At 42.1% G+C, this 26,455-nt stretch overlaps 1 protein-coding gene across 1 annotated transcript in view; it reads right to left on the reverse strand.

Annotated features, from left to right (window-relative positions):
- Positions 1-4,259: 4,259 nt before the first annotated feature.
- The window catches only part of KCNB2 (potassium voltage-gated channel subfamily B member 2), a 361,315-nt gene continuing 339,119 nt past the window's right edge, over positions 4,260-26,455 (reverse strand). Inside the window, exon 2 of the mRNA XM_084786768.1 lies at positions 4,260-6,661. Coding sequence (XP_084642894.1) covers positions 4,517-6,661 — 2,145 coding nt within the window. The 3' untranslated portion in view covers positions 4,260-4,516. The remainder of the gene's footprint in view (positions 6,662-26,455) is intronic.

Here is a 26,455-nt window from a genome sequence, read left to right on the forward strand (position 1 = left end):
AGGGCCTCATGCAGGCAAGTGCTCTACCACTGAGGTACATTGCCAACAGTAAAATATTATTTTTTAATTAGCCAGATAACAAAAATAGCTCATGACTTCACTCACTAGAATCGACAATTTGTCATTTCAAGCAGGAAAACTAAACATAATTCAAACATACTTATAAATTAGGCTTCATACAGTTCATCTGTTTCTTAGAAAAATGGTTCTTTGAGAAAGCAGTATAATTTATTCTATACTTCTCTGATAAAATCACTGGATGATTTTTTTTCAGCCTGAAAGAAGACCGTTTTGCAGTAACCCCAAGTGTCTTCACTCTCATACGGGCGGTATAGCCCCATGAGGCTATGATTTGCACCCTGGCTTGGCCCTACTGTGATGGGTGTGAGAGAGGGAAATGGTTATCTAAGAACGCCTTCAGGAGTAGACAGCAAAATAGTGATTAAATTCAACAAGTGATGTGTTTTAGTTTAGACCGGAGGTAAGTTTAGTTCTGTCTGCTTTTGTTTAGGAAGACCAAGTAGCCTTCTGCAGCCTTCTACACGAGTGTGCATATTACATTGCAAACAATGCTGCTTTCTCTTTAGCACAGGGACACATATGCTACGGCCAGGAGTCCCAACTGGCAGACATAAGTGCTTAACCCGGTTATATCAATTCTCGGGCTCTTATTACCCCACAGACATTCTTGCTACTTTAAAATAAAACCTTCATATTATCAATGTGCTTCCTGTTTACTTACATAATTTTAGACATTGAACATACTTTTTAGTGGTATATTAGGATGCCTGACTTAAAGCCAGATGGCGTGCCTAACACCAAGGTCTGCCACTTACTAGAGACCTAAGTGGAACGGAACAGAGGACAGACTGCTCTCGTCTTTACTGACAACTCTGAAGGTTGGCGAGAGAGACTACTGTGAAGTTCAGATGAATGTGAAGTGGTCTCTACATACCTAGGCCTCCCCTCCCCCCTTTCTAATTTCAAGAGAAAATAAATTGTAAAAATGTCATGGCCAGCACAAGAGTAAGAATGTTCACAAGAGAACATGGGAGCAGACCCCGGGCACAAACTCTCTTTGCTACCATACCTACTTGAAGCTCATGTGCTTGGTCCACGTCTTCCTTCAAATGGGTTGAGGTAACGTCTAGTGAAATGTTCGGAGAACCATGATATGTGGGGCTACTTAAGACACACGGAATTGCTCATTTCTTCCTGGCCTCCCCTTCTCTTTTGTCTTCTGCCGTGTTGGGGATGAAGTGGGCTGTGGTGGATGCCAGGCAGCTTCTGTTACCATTGGTCTCCACCCTGGTACTCAGTGCATACCCGTTTCTATGCACTTATCTTTGAGATTTAAAAAAAATATCTTGTGGCAATTTGCACTGGTTAAGAAAGCCAGTAGAAGCAGCTTAGCCATTGGAAGGACCAAATTATTTGGAGGCCACTCAAATATTCTTTCTCATTGGCACTTATCCCTGGTCACTGAGCCAGCTAACAGTGAGATGAGCTCTCGGAAGCATAGCCTTCCAGTAGCCCTTTCAGGCAGTCCTTCCTAAACTTGGGCGATGTCTTCTAAGGGATACAAAAGAGGCATTTGAAGTTCATAAGACCACGAGCTTTACCAGTCGAGGAGTAATATAAAACAGCATCTAAAAATACTGAGACAGACATATTATGGAGGAAGTTGTAGTATGGGCATGAATTTTTTAATGGAAAACATAAAAGACTTCAAAAGAACTCCATGCCTGATTGGTGTGTCCGTCTTTCCAGACTTACACGGTCTTCTCTGAACTAGCTACCACTTGCTGAAGCTCAGAAGGGCTTGAAAGGTGGATTCTGTGACATACCTCCATGTGAAACAGCAACATCTAAGATTTCTTAGAGGAAAATGTTCATTTATTTCTCCTACCTGTAGACTGTTGGCTCAGAGGAACTAGAAAGACTCAGGAGATGAGATTTCCAAGGGACTTCCCCCCAAATTCTTTAAAACTTAAAAATGAAACAAACAGAAAGCTTCGGAACAAACCTTGAGAATGAAAAGGTATGACTTTTTTTTTTTTTTTTTTTTTTTTTTTTTTTTAGGAAGAAAGCTTCCAGGGAAAACAGCAGAGACTGAGGAAGGGTCCTGTTATAAGCACTGTGGAACAGGGCTCGCAGCAGAAGGCCTGGCAGACACAGAAAGTGGGACACTGTTCATGTGGCAGGGCAATAAGTCCACTTATGAAGCCAGATGAATAAAAAAAAAATAGAGATTCATCAGTGAGAGATGTTAGAAAATAACTGCTTCGTAAGGCTATATGAAGAAAATGACCTTCGTAACTTATTTGCTATTCATCTAACAATAGGTTTACCTGCTTGACTTTGAAAAACTAGATATAGAAAATTCAAATACTCTATATTTACAAAAATTGATCAACACTTGGTCTTTAGACACAAAGGAAATATGCATAATATAAATATCAATGATTAATGACTATAAACTCTTAAAGGTTATGTTTTGAAACAAACATGAAAACCATTAAGAAATTCTAAGTACAGTAGGATAAAAGAAATGTTTTAAATTATTCTTAGCATCAGGACTGCTTGAATTTTAACTAAAATAAAAATCTGTTTCCTTATCTAAGATTTAATGACCAGATCCTGTTGGTAAGAAATATTAAAACTTCATTAGATTCTAAATATTTGGGCTATTTTTCCTGAATGTTTTTCCTTTTACAAGAGAACAAAATTAGAAGCCCTGCATGGTGGTGCATGCCTCTAATCCCAGCACTGAGGAAGGCAGAGGCAGGTGGATTGCTGTGAGTTTGAGGAGCACATGGTCTACAGAGTGACCTTCAGGACAGCCAACGCTACACAGAGAAACCCTGTCTTGAAAAAAAAAAGTTAGCTTTTCTTTAGCTTATCCTGGCAGTTTACCCATGTCCCTGAACTGTACACACACATGTGCAAAATGCATTTTGCTGAGGCAAAACCTAAGCATTGCCAGGAAACCAAGAAATCATTAATTTGAAATCTTAAGGGGGCTTAGAAATAATTTGGTCATTGTTTTTATTTGGATGCAAGTGAGATCATAAGAGGTCATCTTGGAGATTTCACACCTCACCAGTAACCAGAGCCTTGATTTCCACAAAGCAAGGTGGGTCCAGTGAGCAGGGCAACCTCCAGAGCCCAGTGCCTCTGCATTCAGTGTGCTCAGTAAGAAAATGCCAGGTGTGACTTTCTGTGAGGAGAGTCCTGAGTTCCTCTAGAGGGGTCTGTCCAGTGGCTGCACTTGCCATTCTTGGAAAGGATTCACAGTCTGCATGGACAACATCCTTCTACACATGGAGTGTTATCCTGTACCTCTACCCTATATTGAAAACTATTTAGTGGCCCATTTTTGGACCTGGGCTTCTAGCATGGCAACTCATGTTGGGAACAGCTCTGTAAATTAAGAGGGGCTCTGCCTTTAGTTTGTTAAAACCCATCTTACGGAATTTCCTTTTCAAGAATAAATCTTTACTTGTATGTTGGACACCAGAGGAAAATACAGCCACGTTTGGAGTGCCAAAAGGCATTGTTGTAAAGGTGACTTCTGAACATGGAATACCAATTTAAAATTTTTATTTTTTTAATAGAGCCTCCTATACATTTTCAAGTTTATGAAAACTGAATTTCTGCACTAGTTTGTGACATGGTATTTAATTTATAGGCAAAAGTTGAAGCTTAAGTTCCAAATACTTGGTATCTGGTCATTAAATCTTACTAATGTCCATAATTTATGAATAACATCACAAATGCAGTGACTAAGCAAAAGCAAAAAAGAAAAGAAAATACCCTCTGAATTGTATCCCCAATAAATAAAATACGTATAAACATACCCTTGGAATTATACCCCCAAATAAATAAAAATACTGTATTCCTTTAAACCAACGTAAGAACTTTGTAATCCGAAGCAAGATGCACAAAGCGGGTCAAGAAGAGGTTGCAATTTTGCAACAGGAAGTCTGGACAACTCCTCCAGGCAGTAGCTGTGAAGGAAATACCTGTGTCTTAGCAACGTGTGCCCACCCTTTTTTTTTTTGATACTTTTACATCCAGGCCTATTTACAAAGTTATGCGTTTTGCAAGCTGAAAGCACCTTACCCTCCATAAGCATGAACACAGGCAATGACATTTCATCCTTTCATATGCAAACTCAGCGATTCATCGCGATGCGGAAGGTAAAACTGAAAAACCTGCCTAACACTCTGAAATGAAAGGATCAAACATGTCAGACATCCCAGAGCACTGGTTCCTAAGAGAGCTCTTTATTTGCTCGCTGTTCATGACTTGGTTTGGTTTGTTACAAAAAAAAAAAATGCAGTCTTGGTTCTTTATTTAAACAGTACTTAAACTAAGCTGTTCATGCCATGCAAAAATAACATTGTATGCACTGTTTCTAGGGGGGAAGGGTTTCCCCTATTTTAGCTCATGGCATTATTAACCGCATTTTTAAGAAACAAGTTTTTTTTTTTTTTATTGCTTTTATAACTAGTCACATGCTGGTTTCTCGAGTAGGACAGCAGCTTGTGTCACCTGGGTTGGAATGAATTTCTGGGGCAAACAAGTGGTTCTCCATCTTGTACCCTTCTTGACTACTGTCCTTTTTGACGTCACCCACAGCCTGGTAAATGTCTTGCCTACAGTTGTGGTCCGTGTTCTGGGGGGAGGAGGAGCCCACACAGCCCTCTTCTCTTAAAGGGTCTCTGGCTTCGCCAGGCTTCTCCGCTAAGCAGTTGGGGCTGGAGTCGGCTGGCTTGTCTGGTCTTGACCTTTGGAGGGCCAAGAAGTCTTCGTCTTCTCCAGTGTCTATTTCGGTGAAGCTCCTCCTTTCTCTAGAAGAGAAAGGAAACAGTTTCTGTTTGGGAAACCGGGGCGATAGCCCTTTGGACGGTGCCTGACAATGTGCTGAAACATCAGCGCCCAGCAAGGGTCTCTCTCCCTTGGGGAGGGTTTCTTCTAGAAGGATGGTACTCAGGTGCTGTGGGGTGGTGAGCGGAAAGTCAGCTGTAGTTACTGGCAGTGGCCTGGCTGTGCTGGGTGGGGTCTGGGGTGCACTGCCTCTGTTTTCCTGAAAGTTCACTTTGAGGGATCTGGACTTGAGGGGGTTGCTCCCTTTCAGCGAGCTCTTAGGGCTGTCAGTGGCGCTGTCAGGTTGCAAAGGACCGTGGGAAGCCCCAGCATCGAGGTTCACAGTTATGTCAATTGGGACACAATCCAGCGCAGCCTCCCTGGCAGCAGACCCCTTATCTCTGCTTAGTGTTAGAAATGGAGGTGCCCTGGCTCTTTGGTGCTCTTCTGTTCCTGGGAGGTCAGTGGGGAACTTCATCTGCAAATGAGAGGCAGAGGGTGGCGGCAGGGGTGACCTCTCAGTCTCCGTGAAGTCAGTGGCGCAGCTGGTGAAGCTGTCAATGCTGGAGGTGCTCTTCATGTCCACAATGACCTCGGTCTGTGCCACGGCCAGCTGCTCCTGTGGGCAGACTACCTCTTCCATTTCTATCTCCTCCTCATACGCAGACGGCCTCTCGGGCTGTTCTTGACAGTCCGGGATCGGGTGGGAATGAGGCTGTGTCTTGGTGATTTCATTGTATAGCATTTCCAGCTTCTGGGCACTGAGATGCTGTGGGCTGGAGGAAGACGTGTTGTTCAGCTGTTCGTGGGAGTCTTTTTGGCTAACCTCCTGGTACTTATTCTCGTAAGACTTGTTGGAGCTCGTTTCCGACAGAGCCTTCCTGGCCCACTTCCAGCGGCTTGGAGACAGGTGATTATCATCCACCGAGTCCTTGGTATTGGCGGACTCTCCAGCCTTGTCCACAGCCACGTCTATCAGTTCCATACTCCTAGCAAAGGCATCTTTTAAGTTCATAGACACTATGCTCCCATTTCTTTTGGCTCTTTCAAGAGCCTCCCTCCTTTTGATAGCTTTCTCCTGGCGTTTTTGCTCCTTATAGAACTCAGAGAAATTGTTTACAATAATTGGTATGGGGAGAGCGATGACCAGTACTCCTGCAATACAGCAGAGGCCACCCACAATTTTCCCTAACAGTGTTTTAGGGTAAATGTCACCATAGCCCACGGTGGTCATGGTGATGGTGGCCCACCAAAATGATGCAGGGATACTGGTGAATTTGGTAGCGTCTTCATCTTTCTCAGCGAAAAATACCAAGCTCGAAAATATCATTATCCCCATGGCCAGAAATAATATTAGTAAGCCCAACTCATTGTAACTCCGCCTGAGGGTGAAGCCCAGGGATTGCAGGCCCGTCGAGTGCCTGGCGAGCTTCAGGATCCTGAGGATGCGCATGATTCGGAAGATCTGGACCACACGCCTCACGTTCTGGAACTGCAGCACACTTTTGTTGGACTCGGTGAGGAAGATGGTGACATAGTATGGCAAGATGGCCAGCAGGTCAATGACGTTCAGTGGGCCTTTAAAGAATTTCCATTTGTTCGGTGAGGACAGGAATCTTAAGAGGTACTCCATGGTGAACCAAGCGATGCACACAGCCTCGACGTGCGCTAACTTGCGGTTGTCAGTGGGTTGATCAAACTCATCATTTTCCTGCAGCTCCGGAAGGGTGTTGAGAGACAGAGCGATGGTGGAAAGTATGATGAACAGGATAGACACGATGGCCAAGATCTGGAAAGGAGAAGCAGGACCACATTAGCAAATCCTCTTTGTTGCTCTGGCAACCACACATGCATTGACCGTTCTTTCAGTCAGTGACAGGTAACAGTCTTCCTTAATCCAGAAAAGCTTTATGAAAGCGACTTTGCAACCTAGAGTTCCTAAAGTACAACCTAGGGTACTTTCACTCTATGCGAGTTAATTCTGATTAACAGCCTCAAGTACATTTACACTTCAGCAATTTGACAAAAACCTGAGTTCTCCCTACTCGCCACTGTCTGAGGTGCGCATCACCATCAAATGGATGAAGGCTCCATAGGGTCGCTATACCTTCTTGGGGGGTTATCATCTCTCTTCTCTCAGCTTGCTGAACCTTTTCTTTCATAGCCACCCTGTCTGTGTTTGCTTGAGTGAGTTATCTTACGTGCTACATAAGCTTGATAGAGAATCTCAAAGCTTTATTTTCACAGCTGTGCACAGCAATACCGAACCCAAATGCGAAGAGGAAAGGCCGGGCAGTACTCCTCCTAAGAACAAACACTTCTCTTTGGTCAAGCACTGACTTGAGAAGCGACTATGTGTAGGCTTTGTCTGGAATGCAGATCTCTGGCCAATATCACATAGGAGAAGAAGATCATCAGCTAACTTCATACAGGAAGACAGTTTTCATGAATGGTGTGAAGAACAGACAGAGATGTCAGTGCAGTGAAGGACAGGCAGACAGTCCTGGTCGGGGGAAGGGCAGCACAAAGGCAAGAAGGACAACAGCATCAGGAAGAAGCGAGAACAGGAGCTCCGGACATGCAGAACAGGAGTCTGCCATCCAGACCCTGACATTGCCTATGCCATTTATTGTGAGATCTTGGCCAAATTAGTTAACCTTTCTGTGTTTTGGTTTACAAATAGGTTGAATGCATGCAATGGCCATAGCTACTTCATGGTTTCTGTAACAATTTGCTTTGCATGAAGACATTGCTAAATAGAACAGTGCAGATTATTGACCCAGGATTTCAGTGTAGCGACACAAAGATCATGAAAGGATATGTTGGAATTCTGTAAATACATATAGACTATGGAAAGAGGGAACTTCTGATTCTAACTCAATAGTCTAGATTTACAGAGATATATCAGGAAAATCGAAGCTAGAGAGCAATATACAGATGTACCTATGCTTAGAAAAATCTGTCCATCTGGAGCACATAGCTCTTGTTGGAGTAGAAAACACTCTTTGCTTAGTCTGAGCCAACTGGGTTGTTCTGACCTTTATCTGTGACCTTGAATGGATAAAAGTCCTGTGTGAAGAAGTAAGTCCTTGAGCTGATACCCTCTAACCTTGACAGATTACTACCTTATTAGTAACAGGTTTTGTACTTGGCTCTAAAAAATATAACCAGATAGTGACTAGAGCCTCAGCATCTAGTTAACATTTCAAAGCACAAGGATTAGAAGACGTGAGGTCATAGCTCAATACTTATTAGACTGTGAAAAAAGTTAGTTTGTGTTAGAGCTTCTAAATTCTTTCTCCGCCAAGCCCCCTTGTTTCTCTGTCTCTTGCCCCTCTCTCTCTCTCTCTCTCTCTCTCTCTCTCTCTCTCTCTCTCTCTCTCTCTCTGTGTGTGTGGTGTGTGTGTGTGTGTGTGAAGGTGCCTGTGTGCTATGGTGCATGTGTGGTGGTTGGAGGACAGCCCCAGATGTCCATCCTCATCTTTCCCCCTTTCTTGAGCCAGGTTTCTGTTGTTTATCCTCTGTTTATACACTAGACTATCTGGCTGTGAGATTCTGGGAGACTCTCTGCTCTCTGCTGCCCTTTTCCCTGTAGGAGTACTGGGGTTACAGATGTGTGTGTGTGTGTGTGTGTGTGTGTGTGTGTGTGTGTGCGTACCCAGCTTTCACATGGGTTCTGCAAATGTGAATGCAGGTCCCCATGCTTGCATGGCAAGTGCTTTTACCCATCGACTCATCTCTCCAGGCTGAGTTTTCTTCCCTTGGTGTCCGTATGCTGCTTTACACTGGGGAAGGAGGTCATTCTCCTTTCTCTTTCTTTCTCTTATGCTTCCTTTATATCTTCCATTGTTCATACCTGTTCTTTCAGCTCTCACTTTCCTCTTCACTTGCCATAAAGAAAACCATAAAGCATAATGCATTTCAGAGCCTCTTATGGATACTAAGTGAACACGTGTGGCTTCTCAGCTTCAGGAACAGTGCATTGTTAGTTAGATTTTGCCTTTCCCCCCTCCTTTCCCCTAGAACCAGGTAATGTATTGTTTCTTGAGTGTACTTGAGAATTTCCTTTTTAGAAAGGTGGGTCAGTTGGCCTGGAGATGTGGCCCAGTGGTTAGGACCATTTCTGTTCTTGCCCAGGACCATAGTTTGGTTCCCAGCTCTCATGTCAGGTGGACACCTCTGCCTGTAACTCTACTTTCAGCTCCAGGAGACCTGACACTCTCCTCTGGCTTCTGTGGGTACCTGCCCCCAGATATACACATGTACAGATGTAAAAATAAATACAGAGGGAATGGATGATGCCCCCCAAAAAACCCAGTGTCTTCCAAACACAAAAGGACTGACACATACGTGATCTCACAGAGAACGTAGCAGTATGCACAAAGCCCACACAGGTCCAAGCCAGATGGGGGTCTCAGCACTGAAAAGTGGAAGTGGAAATGAACTTTCAATCCTAAGCAAGAAGCTATCTCCAATTGGCAGCTACTCGCAAAGGAATAGTCAGTCTCTCAGGGTATATAAACCATATTTAAGGGCTGGCCCCATGTTCAACAGCAGATGGCCAACACAATACAAACTTATTGGTAATTTCAGAGATTCTTTTTTTTACTTTTGGTCTCATATTGCTTTATTTGGTTAAAAAAAATCTGACTGGCCTTTTGTATGTATATTGTACTTTCCAGTTTTGTGTTTTTATGCTTATGTGTGTATCTTTCTAGAGTTTTTCACTTTTTTGGGGGGGGGTGTTGTTTGCCTGATTGTTCTCTAAAGATGAAGAGAAAGAAAGTGTGGAGTTGCGTGGGTGGGGGTTGGTGAGTGGAATCTGGGAGGAGATGGGAAGAGAAAACTGTGATCAAAACATATTGTATGAATTTTCAGTAGAAACAAACGACCAAACAAATAAAATCTTCTTACAAGGTGGGCCGGGGAATCCTAATAGTACCAGCTGTCTTCATCTACTCTAAGAGACTTACAAAGGCCGAAGTAGAAAAACCTGTAATGATGTCTATTTAGATGAGCCTGTGGAAAAAAAAAGATTTTACTGGAGACAAATTAGCAATGTTTCTTCAAAGCTCTTGCTTTATCGGCCAGTGGCAGGGCAATACCTGCACAGTTCTGTCTCTGAAGCCACTGGGCACCTCTTACCTGTAATCATGCACTAACACAAGAAGCCAGGTCAGCCTGTGTAGTTCCTAAGAGGACACACTCTTACTAACACACTGTGACTTTAAAAAAGACAGGGTCCCAGTATGTAACAGAGGCTGGCCTTATATTCACTGCATACCCCAGCTGGCCTAATACTTCTGATTCCTACGGGCATGTGCCACCACACCCAGATCTGGACATTTTAATATTGGGATTCTTCAATCATTTGCATACAGCTACACATACTCTAGATTTTCCCCACTGACTCTCTCCCATGACCTTTTCTCTGCATTTTACTGGTACTTGTCACTTCAGAAGGAAAGAAGAAATGCAAATGAATCAATCTTATTAAACTCCTTTATAAAAGTATAGTGCCACACACCAAGCCCAGGCATGTGCTGTACCACTGAGCTACACCCTTAGACCCCATCTTCTAATCATTGGACAAAGAATAGTAGGTCTTCAGTTTTCCTTGTCTTCACAGAGTTAGATTTGTAAGATGTTTTGTTTCTTAATGTTTGTTTTAAACCTGAAATGCTGTGCAATATTAAGGCCATCTATAGTCCAGATGTGTGCAACTTGATAAATGTGGCTCTGTTTTCATTGGAGACATCTCATACAAGCAACCTAATAGAATACTGAAAGCCCTAGAAAAAATGAAGCAGACCCACCCAAGAGCAGTATACAGCTGGAAATAATAAAACTCAGGGCTGAAATTAATAAATTAGAAACAAAGAAAACAATTCAATGAATCAGTGAAACCAAGAGCTTGTTCTTTGAGAAAGTCAACAAGGTAGACAAGCCTTTAGCCAAACTAACTAAGGGCAGGGAGACACTATACAAATCAACAAAATCAGATATGAAAAAGGAGACATAATGACAGATATTGAGGAAATCCAAAGAATCATTAGGTCTTACTTTAAAAGCCTACATGCCACAAAATTTGAAAATCTAAATGATATGGACAATTTTCTTGATAAATTCCACTTACCAAAGTTGAATCAAGATCAGGCAAACAAATTAAACATCTCCTATATCTTCTAAGGAAATAGAAGCAGTTACCAATGTCTCCCAACCAAAAAAAGCCCAGCTCATAATTTTACCAGACCTTCAGAGAAGTACTAATCCCAATACTCCTCAAACTGGAAAAAGAAGGATCACTACCAAACTCATTCTACGAAGCCACAGTCACCTGAATACCTAAGCCACACAAAGACCCAACAAAGAAAGAATTTCAGACCAATTTCCCTTATGAACATTGATGCAATATTGCTCAGTAAAATACAAACTGAATCCAAGAATACATTAAAAATCTTATCCGTCATGACCAAGTACGCTTCAACCCAGGAATGTAGGGATGGTTCACTATTTGGAAATCCATCAATGTAACAACCATATAAACAAACTGAAAGAAAAAAAAACCCACCCATACAACCATCTCCTTAGATACAGAAAAAGCATTTGACAAAATCCAACACCCTTTTATTTTAAAAGTCTTGGAGAGATTGGGGATACAAGGCACATACCTAAACATAATAAAGGCAATATACAGCAATCCTATAGCCGACATCAAACTAAATGGAGAGAAACTTAAATCAATTCCACTGAAATCAGGGACAAGACAAGGTTGTCCACTCTCTCCATATCTCTTCAATATAGTACTTGAAGCAATAAGACAATGAAAGGAGATCAAGTGGATACAAATTGGAAAGGAATAATTCAAAATTTCACTATTCACTGATGATATGATAATATACATAAGTGACCCCCAAAATTCTACCAAGGAACTCCTGCAGCTGATAAACCCTTTTAGTGGCTGGATACAAAATCAACTAAAAAAGTCAGTAGTCCTACTGTATGTACATGACAAATGGGTTAGAAAGAAATTAGGGAAACTACACCCTTCACAATAGCCACAAATAATATAAAGTATCTTGGTGTAACTCTGACAAAGCAAGTGAAGGAATTAATATGAAAAACACGTCAAGTCACTGAACAAGGAAATTGAAGAAGATAATAGAAGATGGAAAGATCTCCTCTGTTTGTGGATCAGAGAATCAACATAGTAAAAATGGTCATGTTACCAAAAAGCAATCTACAGATTCAATGCAATCCCTATCAAAATACCTACACATTTTTTTTTTTACAGACAGACCTTGAAAGATCAATTCTTAACTTCATATAGAAAAGGAAAAAAACCAGAATGGCTAAAACAATCCTGTACAATAAAAGATCTTCAGGAGGAGTCTCCATCCCTGATCTCAAGTTGTACTCTAAAGAAACAGTTTGAAAAATGGCATGGTGCTGACATAGAAATAGGCTAGTTGATCAATGGAATCAAATCAAAGACACAGAAATAAATCCACCCATCTATGGATACTTGATTTTTTACAAAGAAGGCAAATCCATAAATAGAAAAAAAGGTAGCATCTTCAACAAATTGTGTTGGTCTAACAGGATATCTACATGTAGAAAAACGCAAATAGATCCATATTTATCACCCTGCAAAAAAAATCAAGTCCAAGTGGATTGAGGTCTTTACCTTAACATAAAACCAGATACACTAAACCTGTTAGAAGAAAAAGTGGGGAAGAGTTTTGAACTCATTGGCACAGGAGACAACTTCTTGAACAGAACGTCAATAGCTCAGGCTCTAAGGTCAACAATTAATAAATGCGACCTCATGAAACTGAAAAGCTACTATAATGCAAAGGACACTGTCAACAGAATAAAATGGCAGTCTATACAATGGAAAAAGAACATCACCAGCCCTACATCTGACAAAGGCCTAATATCCAAAATATATAAAGGACTCAAGAAACTAACCACTACTGAACCAAATTATCCAATTAAAAATGGGGTACAGAGCTAACCAGAGAATTATCAACAGAGGAATATCAAATGACTGAGTAACACTTAAAGAAATGCTCAAAGTCCTTAGTCATCAGGGAAATGCAAATCAAAATGATTCTGAGATTCCATCAGAATGGCCAAGATAAAAAATTCAAGTAACAGCATATGCTGGTGAGGATGTGGAGAAAGGGGACACGCCTCCATTGCTGGTGGGAGTGCAAACTTAGAAATCAATCTGGCACTTTCTCTGAAAATTGGGAATAGTGCTACTGCAAGACCCAGCTATTCCACTCCTGGCCACATACCTGAAGATGTGCCACCATACAACAAGGACATTTCCTTAACTATGTTCATATCAGCTTTATTCATAATTGCCAGAATCTGGAAACAACCTAGATGTCCCTCAACTAAAGAATGGATACAGAAACTGGTACATTTACACAATGGAGTACTACTCAGCTATTAAAAACAAGGAAAATTTGAAAATTTCAGGCAAATGGATGGAACTAGAAAAGGCCATCCTGAATGAGGTATCCCAGACCCAGAAAGACACCCATGACATATACTCACTTATAAGTGTTGATATTTGCTCAACATGGATGTCCTCTGAGAGACTCCACCCAGCAGGGGATTGGGACAGATACTGGGATTCTGGTCAGAGCACTGAGAGTTGTACGGGAGAGAGGGGGATGGAAGAATCCGGAAGAGTCAGAAGCTCCACTGGGAGACCATCAAGGCTGGCAGATCTGGACCCAGGGGTCCTGCACAAACTGTTGCACCAGCGAAGAACAGTGCCTGCAGTGAACCTGACCCCTCTGTTCAGATGTAGCTGAAAGACAGCTCATTCTCCATGTGGTGGGGGGAGGGGCAGGGCAGCTGCTGAACCTCTGACATGAATTCTGTTGCCCAGGATTTGATCACTGCCCCCTTGGCAAGACAGACTAGTGGCCACACAGAGTAAGGGGATACATGCTATCCTGATGAGACCTGACAGGCTTTAGCCCGACAGTAGTGGAGGAGAGGAGGCCCCGCCTCCCCTTGTCTGAGGGCTAGGGGAGGGGAGTAGGGCGGAAGACAGAGGGAGGGTGGGAATGGGAAGATAAGAATGAGGGGATTATGGGGATCTGATGTGAATACATTATTTTAAAAAATGTTTTAACTGTTTAACATTTGGAAAGTATGCATGAAATGGCCCAGAGTACATTCTTGAAGAAAAGGAATTATGGTAGGAAAAAACCAACCTTTTAAATCTCCTAGAAACCCCACATGCGCATTAACGAAACCAAAGGTATTGAAGTAGACTATTTTCTATTTCATATAGTTCTCTTAGAAGAACAACCTTTCAGACAAATTACTCCATATATGCCAAAGGTGATTTTCTTACAGCAATAAGCTGTAAGAAGAGATTTTTAAAATATAATAAATGTGAAACTTTGCTCAGACCTATAGGATAAACTTCTAAACATGGATATTTACAGTAAGTACAGTGAACACTGATGACATGTGTATTGTTTTATTTCAGATTTTTAGTCTATTAGCTTGAATTGGCCTCCAGAGCCAGCAGAGCTAAACTACTTCTCTCAGCTTTAGGAAGCCGACTTACGTTTGTACATGGCAAAGGAAGTGGCTAATCCAAGCAATTATCAATGTGATGTTGGTCCACCCTCCTTAGAGATTTGAATTAGCTCATTGTCAAGGCCCCTTTCTCACTAATATTTTTAGGTTCTGTGTTTCACTTTAAAACTTTTCTCATCCCAGTCATGACTGTAAACCAACCCAAAGACAAGTCCTGAATGACCCTGACATTTGGTTGAATGGACAGACTTAGATTTTGTTGCTTAAGGAAAAAAAATTTAAAGAGAAGCCTTTAAAAAAAAGATTGCCCCTGTGTATGCTGCAAATGGGGCAGGCATTCTTTCTGGATGACTCTTTTCTCTTGAGTCACTGGGGGTGTGTGAATGTTTCTGTCCTTCGCCTTGACACAGGCACTATAGCTTGCCACGGAGGTCTGAACTTCTGCAATAGGCACGCCGTTGGCTGCATGGATCTCTGTTAGAGTATGCGTGGCAGCCCAAGGCTCGCCTCAGTCATATCAACTTCTCGATGTTACTTGTAGATAATGGGTGTCTTGTGGTGGGAAGAAACTCAGGGCCAGGAATTAAAACAGCTGTCTCTGCTAAGGTTTGCAGATCACCAGGGCCATCTCAAAGTGAGATGCCTCACCTGCTTCAGGAATCGCTGAGTGGATCAGGAAGAAAACACCTTGTACAATAGAAAGTGCAATGGGTGTAAGAAGTGATGGCTATCCTTCCATACCATTTTCTGGTTGTTGTTGAGACCAGGTCAGAGGTCTTCCATGGGGGCGCTGAGGATGATAACGAATTTACAGTTCTTCTGTCTAAGCTCCACAAGTGCCTGGATTACAGTTTGCTGTACCCTGCCTGGGTTATGCATTGCTGGAGTTGGATGTCTTGGGCATGCTTGGCCAAGTATTGGACCTACAGAGCGACATCTCCAGCCTACATCTTTTAAATATGATTCTAGGATTTTTTTTTGATTCCCAATCAAAATTGGGAATTTCCCAAAATTCTCAATCCAGTAGCACATTGCATATACTGGAATTACAGATGTGTACAACTATAACCAGCTTCCTATTTATATTTTCAACACTTCCAAGCACACTCTTTGACCTAAGCACTGATTTGTCTCTCATTTTCCTTCTGACTAAACCACCCACATGCCACTATTAGAGTTTGACAGAGGTTGTTACAGGTGCCTCGGGTCTTAAAACACGCAGATAGTTTTATAGCCTGTCTCTCCAGTGGGGTCATCTGCTGGGTCTTCACTGCTCTCCTGTCTGCCAACACAAGTAGGCAGAACTTTCTGTGCTCCACGTGGAAGGCTTCCGTGGCTTTGCCTCCTTCTTCCTTAGGCCTGCCTTCCTTTCCACGAGCGCACGTCACGAGGTGAGTGAAGTAGGCTCAGTGCTGTAAACGGCTGTGCACATTCCAGCTTTGCTTATCTTCTTATTGGGGGCCATAATCGATGCTTTGAGTGAGCTTTGGAAAACAACGTGGAGAAGAATGGCGTGAGAGTTTTCATGGTAGGGATAAGTGGTTTGAACTGACAGGAGGGACGAGGACTGTGAAAAGCATTCTTAGAAGCATGAATAATATTCTGCTTTCGGAACAGGGCCACGACGTGTTGGCAGTTCTGAGCCTATCAGCCAAGTGCCGGCCCACTTGTTGAAGGAGGGGGCAGGGGTTTGGTAAAACTATCATTATTTCCATGCACCCATATCCGCTATCTACTCCCCAAATGCCTACTGGGAGTAGCTGAGCTAAAAGTAAGTGCTCTGAGTCCCATGGAAGGAGTCACATGTTGCTTTCTGTTCTAGCTTTGCATGTTCCCCAAACCACATGGTGGCCATCTTTCTAAGGCTGGAGGCCACAGACTGGCTAACAGCTCCTTCTGCTTCTAATGATCCCTTGGCTTTCTCAGAATGAAAGAGGTCCCACGCTTAAGTTCTCTGAGCCTATTTTCCTACACAGACAAGAGGCCTTATGCTCTAACACCACATGACTAAACAGAAGGAACATCCATCGCTATAAAGTTCAATTGCTTGCAAGGTTATTAAGGCCCTAGTGATTACATACTCCGAGAATCCATTTCCCTTGCAGTCTGTGAGATGCTTGGATTAAGGACAGACCATATGCACAATGCTTTCTGTATGGGGTAAAGTAGGGTGCGGGAAGCCACCTCATTTAAGCTGCTTTTGATTTTCACACACAGACCTAATGTTTTTGAGAGGAGCATTTGGATAGCTTATGATTAAAGATGCTGTATTGCTGTTTTGCCAGAGTCTTTTGAAATAATCATAGCTTCATGATCCACAATCTATTTCTGTATCTGAAAGGACGCAATTTTAGGAAGCAAGTCATTAGGCGAAGGCTGACAAATGGAATTTCCTATTATTCCTAGACTCTCTCTAAACATAGGAGCAATACTGAGCTGGAGATGACACGAGTCTTACACCCACTCCCATGACTAGGCAGGGACTGCTCCTGAGGGAAGCCTTTAGGAGCCTAAGAGTGAAAATGGAGACTAGCCAGGCTTGGTGGAACACAGACACCTCCTCTTCTGCTAGCTCGTTATGAGCAGAGCCCGTGGGTACTCTATGTTGACTCCTTGGTCTCCATGAATATTTAATTAGTTAGTTTGCTTTCTTTTGTTGCTGCGCTGCAGGGTGAACCCTGAGACTTGCGTTTATTGGACAAGACTCTGCTACTGAACTACCCCACAGTCTCCATGAAGGCTGAACCCCTGACCTTCGGTACTGGAATATTAGGATGCAGGGAAGGATGCAAGAAGAGATCGAGGCGGGATGCATCCTTTAAACAGGTTTTCATCAAGCTCAATTGCTTAGAAAATGTACATTATAAAAATCAGGCTGGAAGAAAAATGGGAAACACAAAGAAGCAGAAACTGAGGGCGTCTAACAAATGGCCGGCAGTGGGCAGGGCTGGGAGTAATACATGGTGTGACTGAGGCTCAGAAGCTTCAGTTTGAATCCTGGCTCTGACACTGTTCTCTCTCTGACCCTGGACATTACAAGCAGCTTTTCTGAGAGTTGGTTGTCTCATGTAGAGAATCTGGGCAGTCACATACTTGCTTTGTTTACCTAAGCAGCCATGTCCTGATGACCAATAAGACAAAGCTCAGGTTAGGTTTTTGTAAACTGTAAAACATTTAGCATTCTTCACTGTTGCCCTTATTTGAGAAGTTCCCAAATCATATGTCAGTTCCTGATGAGTCAAAGGAAGAATCCAATTCTCTATTCTGAAAACCATATTCTGAAAACCTAGATGCCCCCACGCCCAATTATCCTACAACGAGACCGTGTTCAAGTTCATGGCATAATTAGGAAAGCCAGAAACACAGCAGGTTCTCAGATGTTTGGTACTGAAGAACAGGATTTCCCGAAGCTGGACGTTCCTAACAACTGCAAACCTTCTAACATGCCCCTTCTCCCAGGCACCTAGGCAGCCCAGAAGCTGGGGGAGGCGTCCCTTTGGATACCTACACGGAGCATTATTTTCCTGTGTTCCCTGTCAACAAGAGGTCCATGAGCACTTACTTTCTGCACTGACTTGAACTTGCAAATTCTCATTTTGCAGCCTTCTTCATACTTGAGGAACTGCCTTTTTTTTTTTTTCAAAGTAGCCAGACTTAGGAGATAAAAATACAGAACATTTTAGTTGTATTTAAATCAAATGTTTATCTGGGAGGTACCAAAAATTGTATCTGATGTTAGTGTGAAATTAAAATTTGAGAAAATGTTTGGCGTTTGATCAGACATGGTGGTTTGTGAACAATCTCTGCTCCAATTTAACCAGGTTAAAAAAAAAATTATATGTAGGCACGTGTCTCTGAGTCTGGGCTTGTGCATGTGATTGCAGCTGTCTGAAGAGGCCAGAAGAAGGAATCAGATGTCCTGGAGCCTGAGTGACAGGCGGTCATGAGCCACCTGACATGGGTGTGAGGCATTCAACCTCCATGGGTGGACCCTCTGCAAGAGCTGACTCATCTCTCTAGCCCCCAAGCAGATCTTTTAGTTTTTGGGCATCCTAGAGATTAAACAAAGGTCCTTGAGGATGAGCAGTGGCTGGGATGTAGTTGTGTAAAGGTGGTTATCTGTGACAAGAAACAGCAAACCCATACTATGTTTCTTCCCTCAGCGGATTCCTTCTCTAAGCCATCTTTTTCCTTTCTTCTTCTACAGCTCAAGTTGGCCACAGTGTTGATTATGTTCCCTTATGCCCATCCAGGCCTACAGCCCTTTTGAATTCTCATTTAACAAATTCATAGGAGACAAGTTTGTTTCCGAAACAAGGCTTTAGGCTTGTGGCAATTACTACTGATCTTCTGTGGAAGTTCTCACGGAGCAGGCACACTGGGAGTGGATTTCGGATAAAGGAGTCAGCCCCCACCACCCTCAGCCCCACAATAACCTCACCCCCGCCAACCATCAAAAAAAAATGAGAATGGGCCCTTGAAGAAATTGAGGATTTTCTAACCAAGTATGATATGAGCACCTGTAATTCTAGAACCCACGAAGCTAAAACAGTAAGGGACCATGCAGAGCAACAAGACTTTGTTAAAAAAAAAAAGTATATATATATGCAATGAAAGAGAGCTGAATCAAATATTTTCCAACTATGAGAATATGACAGAAGTTTTGTGATTACGGGTGGCTTCTTCATAATCCACTTTAAGTGGTATTAATCATTTTCCTTCTTAAAAAGAAGTTCCTATTTTGAACAGTTCACGTTGAGATAACAGAACAGCTTTACAAGTTCAACAACATAATCTTTTTCTAGTTCTAAGATCTATGCTTTTTTTAAAAATTAATCCTCTCTTCTTTCATTACCCCAAGGAGATTGACTTTCTTTCTTTCTTTCTTTCTTTCTTTTTTTAATCCTTGTTCTTTAGAAAGCCTGTTCTTGAACTGATATTCACTTTGGATGTCACCTTCATGGAAGAATACGTTTGCTTAAAGAAAAGTGCTGTATGCATTCTATATCACATTTTTATTGAGTTTGCATGTAGTTTAAATGGCTCACACAGTGATAGTTTTATGTGTAGATCTGTAAGATTCAGGCTTGTGCAAAAGAAGTTAAGCCACTAAGTAATGAATGGTACAGGTAACATTAAAAACACATTTGCACGTATATATTTCATATTTTTACTCTTAAAAGTATTTTATTAATTCTTAGAGAACTTCATGCAATGTGTTTTTAACATATCCACCCCCCAACTCCTCCCATAACCACTCTCTCTATTCTTCCATACCTGTAAACCCAGTTTTGCATTTTTCCTTCCCCACCAGCCCTATCCAGTCAAGTTGGTATCGCTCAACTAATCTTAGGAGTGGGGCCTGCCCTGGCATGCAGTTGACTTACCCGGGGGGTCAGATCATTAAAGAAAACCAACTCTTCAACTCCTGGCACTTATATACATATTTTATATATCTATATATGATTCACTGGACTATGTGTCCCAACATAAAGAGCTACAGAAAGTATTAAAAATATGTAAAAGTTAAAAAAAAAACAAAAACTAAGAGTTCTGCATGTTTTATAGAAGAAATCCATACTTACAAGAATAGCTTGTTAAAATACCACGTGATCATTTGATATTTCAGATACTTGAAGATTTAGGACAACGTAAGACAATGGGCAGAAGCTTTCCTCACGGTTCTCATTTTTATCAGGTTTCCAGTTCTTTAAAAAGACACTCCGTGGAAATGTACAGATCAAGACCGTGCTTTCAGTGTGATTTATTTTCCAAATGGAAGACTGGACATTTCTGTATATTTACATTTCTATCCAAATTCTGTAACCTTCTTGCTTTTTGTGTCAGAAAGATGTTTCTTTGACCTAAGAATAACCCTAATGACAAGTAATTTTGAGAGGGGAGAAATTTCCATTCAGAAAGGAAAACAAATCCAAAGCAGGCTGAGCGGAGAGAACAATAGCTTTGAGGCTCTCTAAATTATTCTAAGTAATATTGCTGAACTGGAGGTAACCCCAAAGAGGCACTGTGTGGAGGGGGAGTTAATGGCTGCTACATACAAGGGTACAGACTGTGCCCTGAGTAACTCCAAAGGGTACCAGTCCGGATACCCTAGTGTGAATGACCCCTCCCTCATTTGTACAGCACATAACTATGAAAGTCTCAGGAAATGGAACGTTCTGCAGTGTATCTTTGCTGGATACATCAGGGAGGTTAGGCAACTTGTGAAGGCCACGTGACATAAGGAGAGCACGTGTGCTGAGCCTCCTTCTGCAGATCAGGTCCCTGGCTCAACAGCATCAGATCAGCAGCATTGTGCATGATGTACTGAACAATTGCAAATATGAACTCCCAGGCCCCGCCTCATTATTGTGGGATAATACTGGGGAGGCACCCAGCAGCCTGTGTTTTTGTTTGTTTGCCTTTGCCACTCAGCCCAGCGACTCTGATGCCTACCAAAGCTTGAGGGTGCCTCTCTAAGGGTTTAACGGCACCGATGGATGTCAAACAAGGCAGTGGCCTCTGTATTTGAGGGGTGGACAGATCCGTGGCTGTGCTGTACAGCTGAAGTCCAGAGAGCACTTTTGCAGAAGCTGGACAGTGGGGCCATTGTAAGACCCTTTCTCAGGACTCATCTCACCCACACTTGTCACAGGGTGGGGGGCACCCTGGGCTTCTCTCCAACTTCTCACCATGAAGACTGAGCTGCTCGGATGAACGTTCCTCATCACCCTACAGGATTAGAAGGTGGAGTCATCTTTGGCCTCAACCATGACTTATCTTTTAAAAAAATGTTTCTTCACCATAAAAAAGGATGCCAGTTGGAACTTCAAGTGTTGTAAAGGGGAAATTTTTCTGACAGAGTTAAACAGTTTACTGGGCATGTGTTGTATGAGAGATGTACTGCTACTTACCAGAACTGCTTTCTTAGATAAAACGTTATCCTAAGTGTACATGCTCAAGTCATACAGGGCAAAGGCTAGTTTCAGTTCCAATTTATACTTGCTGTTCCCTGAAAGCATGTTCAACGGTCAAATGACTTCTTCTCTATCCCCACTTTGGGCTTCTGCATGGAAGCGTTCTGAATTTCCAGAATTAAAGTGCCATTAAAATCTGGCTTTGCTCCTTGGATACCTACTAGCTCTCATCAGCTCATCAATCACCATTAGCAGGGAATTGCAAGAATTTATATCCACCATTCTCCCCATAGCGCAAGTCTGGGTCCCAGCAGCTTCACAGAAAGGAAAAAAAAAAAACAAAAGCTGTAATGCAATCATTTTTCCTTTTAATAAATCTCCGCGGCAAACATCTTCTGAAACGGACTTTTGAGGTCAACATCATTAAGGCTATGTTATGGAATGCCAACAAACTTGACAAGTGGGGGACCCATGGTGAAACTGAACCGCGCTCCCAAGGGAGAAGTTAGACGGGAACCAAACCCAGTTGGGGCTGCTGGAACCGTGCCTGGCTCACTCTCTTATCTATTAGGGAGGCTGCTGTGTGGTCCCCTGGCCACGGAAGCAGCTGTATTTCATAGATGAGTCTTCACTTCTGATGCAAGGATGACAAATGTTCGTTCTTCCAAGCACAAAGCTGAGCATAACATGCAAAGGTTTTCCATTGGGACCTGGTTGGCTTGCTCCAGCAGCAAAAATCGGATGCCCATGATCTGAATGGGTTCCTACACTTCTGCGCTTGGTACACCTGTTTATTGCTTAGTCTTAGGAAGTACTTGCTGCATAGAGGTGAACCGTGGTCACAGAGATTCATCCTAAAGCACAGAGTTTACCCCTGGATTTCCAATGAGGGCTGCTGAAGGCCTTGTCGCTTAAAATATCCATTTTCAAAAAAAACTTTATCACAAAATAAGATACTTTATAGAAAAGTTAATGATTTTTTTTTCTTTTTCTTATTCATGTGTTTATTCTTTCCTACTATCTTCATGTGTGCAGGTGCATTCGCAATTTGTATGAAGGCCAGGTGTTGACTCTGGGTGTGATTGGTCACCTTGGTTTGGAGATCAAGGCCTTTTACTGGTCTGGAACTCACAGATTAGATAAGGCTGGTTGCCCAGCTAGTCACAGGGATGCCCAGCTTTTTTATGTGGGTTCCAGGGCCTTAAGCTCAGGCCACTGCGCTTGTGAGGCAAGTACTTCACCCTCTAAGTCTCCAGATGGCATAAACCGTTCTTTGGAAATATCTTTTAATTCTGTTTGTAAACTTGGCCTTTAAAATGAAAGTTACAGATGAATCTTAAATCTCAAGACTCTAGATCGCAAGGTAAGTTAATTAAAACAAATCTCAGATGGTTCTTTGCATTCATATCTTCCTACTGGAAGGCTTCTGAACCAGCAGCATCACTGCCAGCAAGCTCTGCCCCATGTTCCATGCTTTAAAAGACCTTACTGAGGACTGGACCTAAGGCCCATGTCAGGCAAGCCCTCCACCACTAAGCTACAAAACCATCCTAGAATCCAAGACTATGCAGCCCAGGCTGGCTTTGCATTTGTGGCCATCATGATTCAGCCTTCCGTACTGTGACTGCAGGTCTATGATCAGCCCACTTGGTTATAGAACTTGCATTTTAACAGGATTCCCAAGGAATTCATATGTGCATTTAAATTTGAGGGCACTTCTTTTAGACGTGTGTGTGTGTGTGTGTGTGTGTGTGTGTGTGTGTGTGTGTGTATTATTTGAGAAAAAAACTCCGGAGGCAGTGCCATTCCATATGGGCCAAGCATTCTAACACATGGGTCTACGGGGGCCTTCTTATTCAAATCACCACAGTTACTTTCAGTTTTGTGGGGTGTGCTCTCAAGCCTGTGACCTTTTGTATACTGCTCAGAGGGTCCATAGTCAGACAGCAGAGTCTAGACAAGAAGTAGAGTAATAAGGGCAATAGAACCTCAAGTCCCACTTCCCAGTGACCCACTTTCTCCAGTGAGACTTGACCTTCTAAATGTTCCACAACCTTCCAAAAACAGTCCTATCCACTGGATACCAAGTGTTCAAATACATAGCTGTGTAGCAGACATTTCACATTCAAACCCCTGTGGGTGTCAAGGGCTGACAGCGAGCATTGGAAGCTGAGAAGAGTCCAGGGAGGATGCTTTTCTAGCACCTTCTGCCAGGTATGAGAGAACACCATCCTCTTTGTTGTCTTCAACTCTGCAGTTTGTGGTAATTCGGTACAGCAGCCGAGGGCACGAATGCCATCAGGTTGTTTTCAATCAGCTAGATATTCTAAGATAGAACTCCTAGAGAGCTCTTTAGCGTGTTTATTTCAAAAGCAAATTTACTGCCATTTGAGAAGGAGAGCTGGAATCCTACTCAGCAGGAAAGGCAGTTTAATCAGCGGCACTAAGTTGTATTTGCAGTTGGATGTAAGTTGCTAGGGCTTGTCACTTAGATAACTAACACCTGTATCCTAAAGAGCAGCTCAAGGCATGCTGGGACATAGGGAGCCAGAAACTTAAAAAGTCACTTATACCAACCAACAGGATGTGGGTGGGGTAGGGTCAATAAAGAAATACCACCAATGGTAGATTGAGAGCCGAGTTAGCAACAAGAAATTTCTCTAACATTAAGACATCAAAAAACCCAGTGTAGCTTTGAGTTGGTTCTCTCTCTCTCTCTCTCTCTCTCTCTCTCTCTCTCTCTCTCTCTCTATATATATATATATATATATATATATATATATATATATATATATATATATTGACTTTTAAAGTCAGCACATAAATGATGGGTTTCCTATGGACATTTAAAAATATATGTGTGTCACCCACCGCACCCCCATTAGAGCAGAACTGGCCCATTCCAGCAATGGGTGAGCTAACAGGGCAGTGCTAGAGAGCTCACCCTGGTGGCACAGGTGTGGGAGAGCTGGCAGGCTGACCAACTCAGCTACTATCCAGGTCCAGGCTTTGAGTTGACCCACTCCAACATCTACCCCATGGCTGGTCCTGCAGATGCATAAGCTGAAGGACCTTCATGACACAGGGCAACAACAGAATATCTGAGGGGAGTCCTGGTGAGGATCTAGTATTGATAGTACAGCAAAAGCCAGAGGCTTTGAACCAGACCAATAACTCATTGCAATCAACATTCCAAGTAAAGATGTGTGGACTAAAGGGTATACTGTGTGACACACTGTGACATACCATAGCTTCCATGGTGAGATGTTTTCTTTAGTTCTTTTTTAAAAATTTAATTTAATTTTAAAAAAACTTTAATTTGTATTCTTTATTTTCTTTTGTGGGGTGAAGTTTAAAGGTCGGAGGGCAGATACAAAGAGACAGAGAGATGAGTAGGATTGGGGCACATGATGTGAATTTTACAAAGGCTCAATAAAAAGTTAAATAAAACAAAAATATATGTGTCATTATAATTTGTTGTTATTCATCCCTCTTACAACCTTCATGTTCCTGCTACTTCTTTCCCCCAACAAATTGTCCTTTCTTCTGCTTTCTTGTCACATGAATTGCATTGCCCTCCCTTCCCAAGTTTCGTGTTTCCCTCTTTAAGGTCTCTTCCTCTTCTTTGTCCCCCCCCACCCCATTTAAATCTAGAATCCGCATATGAGGGAAATCATATAATATCTTCTGAGTCTGAAGTAATTTGCTCACAATATAGATCCAGGGTTCCACCTATTTCCCTGAAAATGATCTGACTTCATTTTCTTTAGGACTGAAAACACTTCGTTGTTTATTCATACTGTTTTCTTTGTCCAATCACCTATTAATCTTGATATCTAAGAATTTAAAAAATAGTTATTTGTCATTTGTATTTTTCCTTTTGAGGAGTATCTATTTAGTCCATTAGCACATTTATTGATTGAATTGGATGCTTCAGTTGTTTCTGACATTAAGATTTCTATTCTTCATAGAATTAAGCCTGCTCCTAATGACTTATTATTAGGTAAATGCATTTTCAACCATAATCAGAGAACTTGTATTTATAGTAGATATTAATTAACATGAAGACCCACAACTGGCCAACGTACATAGAATAAGAGACTCAAAATACTTACTACACCCTACTTGGGGTGTCTTTATCACATCCCCTCTTCCTAATGTTCAGGCATCACTGCAGAAAAGGGGAGGAAAGAGTGTAAGAGCCAGAGGTACTGGATGACTACAAAGCAGCAGTGTCTTCTAGACAGAGTAGAATGGTTGCACCTGTTAACTTACAGTTCTGGTTTGGACAGCATGCATAAGACTCGCAAGTTCAAGCCAGAGCAAATCCAAGCGTGGAGACGGGAGATTGGCATGAGACCAAGAAGCTATTGGCAACTGATAATGGTAGGGGTGGGGAGACAGTCAATTTTCTTTTCTTTAAAAATTTTTTTAAATTAATTTATTCAGATTACAACTCAATTGCTACCCCATCACTTGTATCCTCCTGTTCCTCTCTCCCTCCTGCTTTCACCCTATTCCCTTCCCCTAGGTCTATGACCGAGAGGGACCTCCTCCCCCCCACTATATGGTCATAGGCTATCAAGTCTCATCTTGGTATCCTGCTTATTCTTTCTTTGAGTGCTACCAGGCCTCCCCACCAAGGGGAGGTGGTCAAATATGGGGCACCAGAGTTCATGTCAAAGTCAGTCCCTACTCTGCACATAACTGTGGAGAACATCCTGTCCATTGAGTAGATCAGAGTAGGGGTTCAATTTTCTTTAAGAGTGTAGCCCCTGGTACGTTGACCATATTCCCTGAAGGCTATAAATCTAAGAATAAATGGCCAGCACAAATTGGACCAGATATGTGAAAAAACAAAACAAAAACAACAGAGGACATGAAGTTGGATGTGTGGAGAAGAAAGGGTGGATTTGAAAGAAGGTGATAGAAGGATTTAATATAATAGCACATTGTATAAAGTTCCCAAAGAACTAATAAAATATCAGAAAGATTGCTGTCATTTTATTTACTGTTTCCATACTTCTGTTACTATTGGGATTTGAATCTATTTAAATAGATCATTTCGTGATATTTTCTAGGCTATAAATCAG

Source organism: Acomys minous (genome assembly GCF_964271855.1).
Source record: "Acomys minous genome assembly, chromosome: 1".
NCBI classification, from domain to species: domain Eukaryota; kingdom Metazoa; phylum Chordata; class Mammalia; order Rodentia; family Muridae; genus Acomys; species Acomys minous.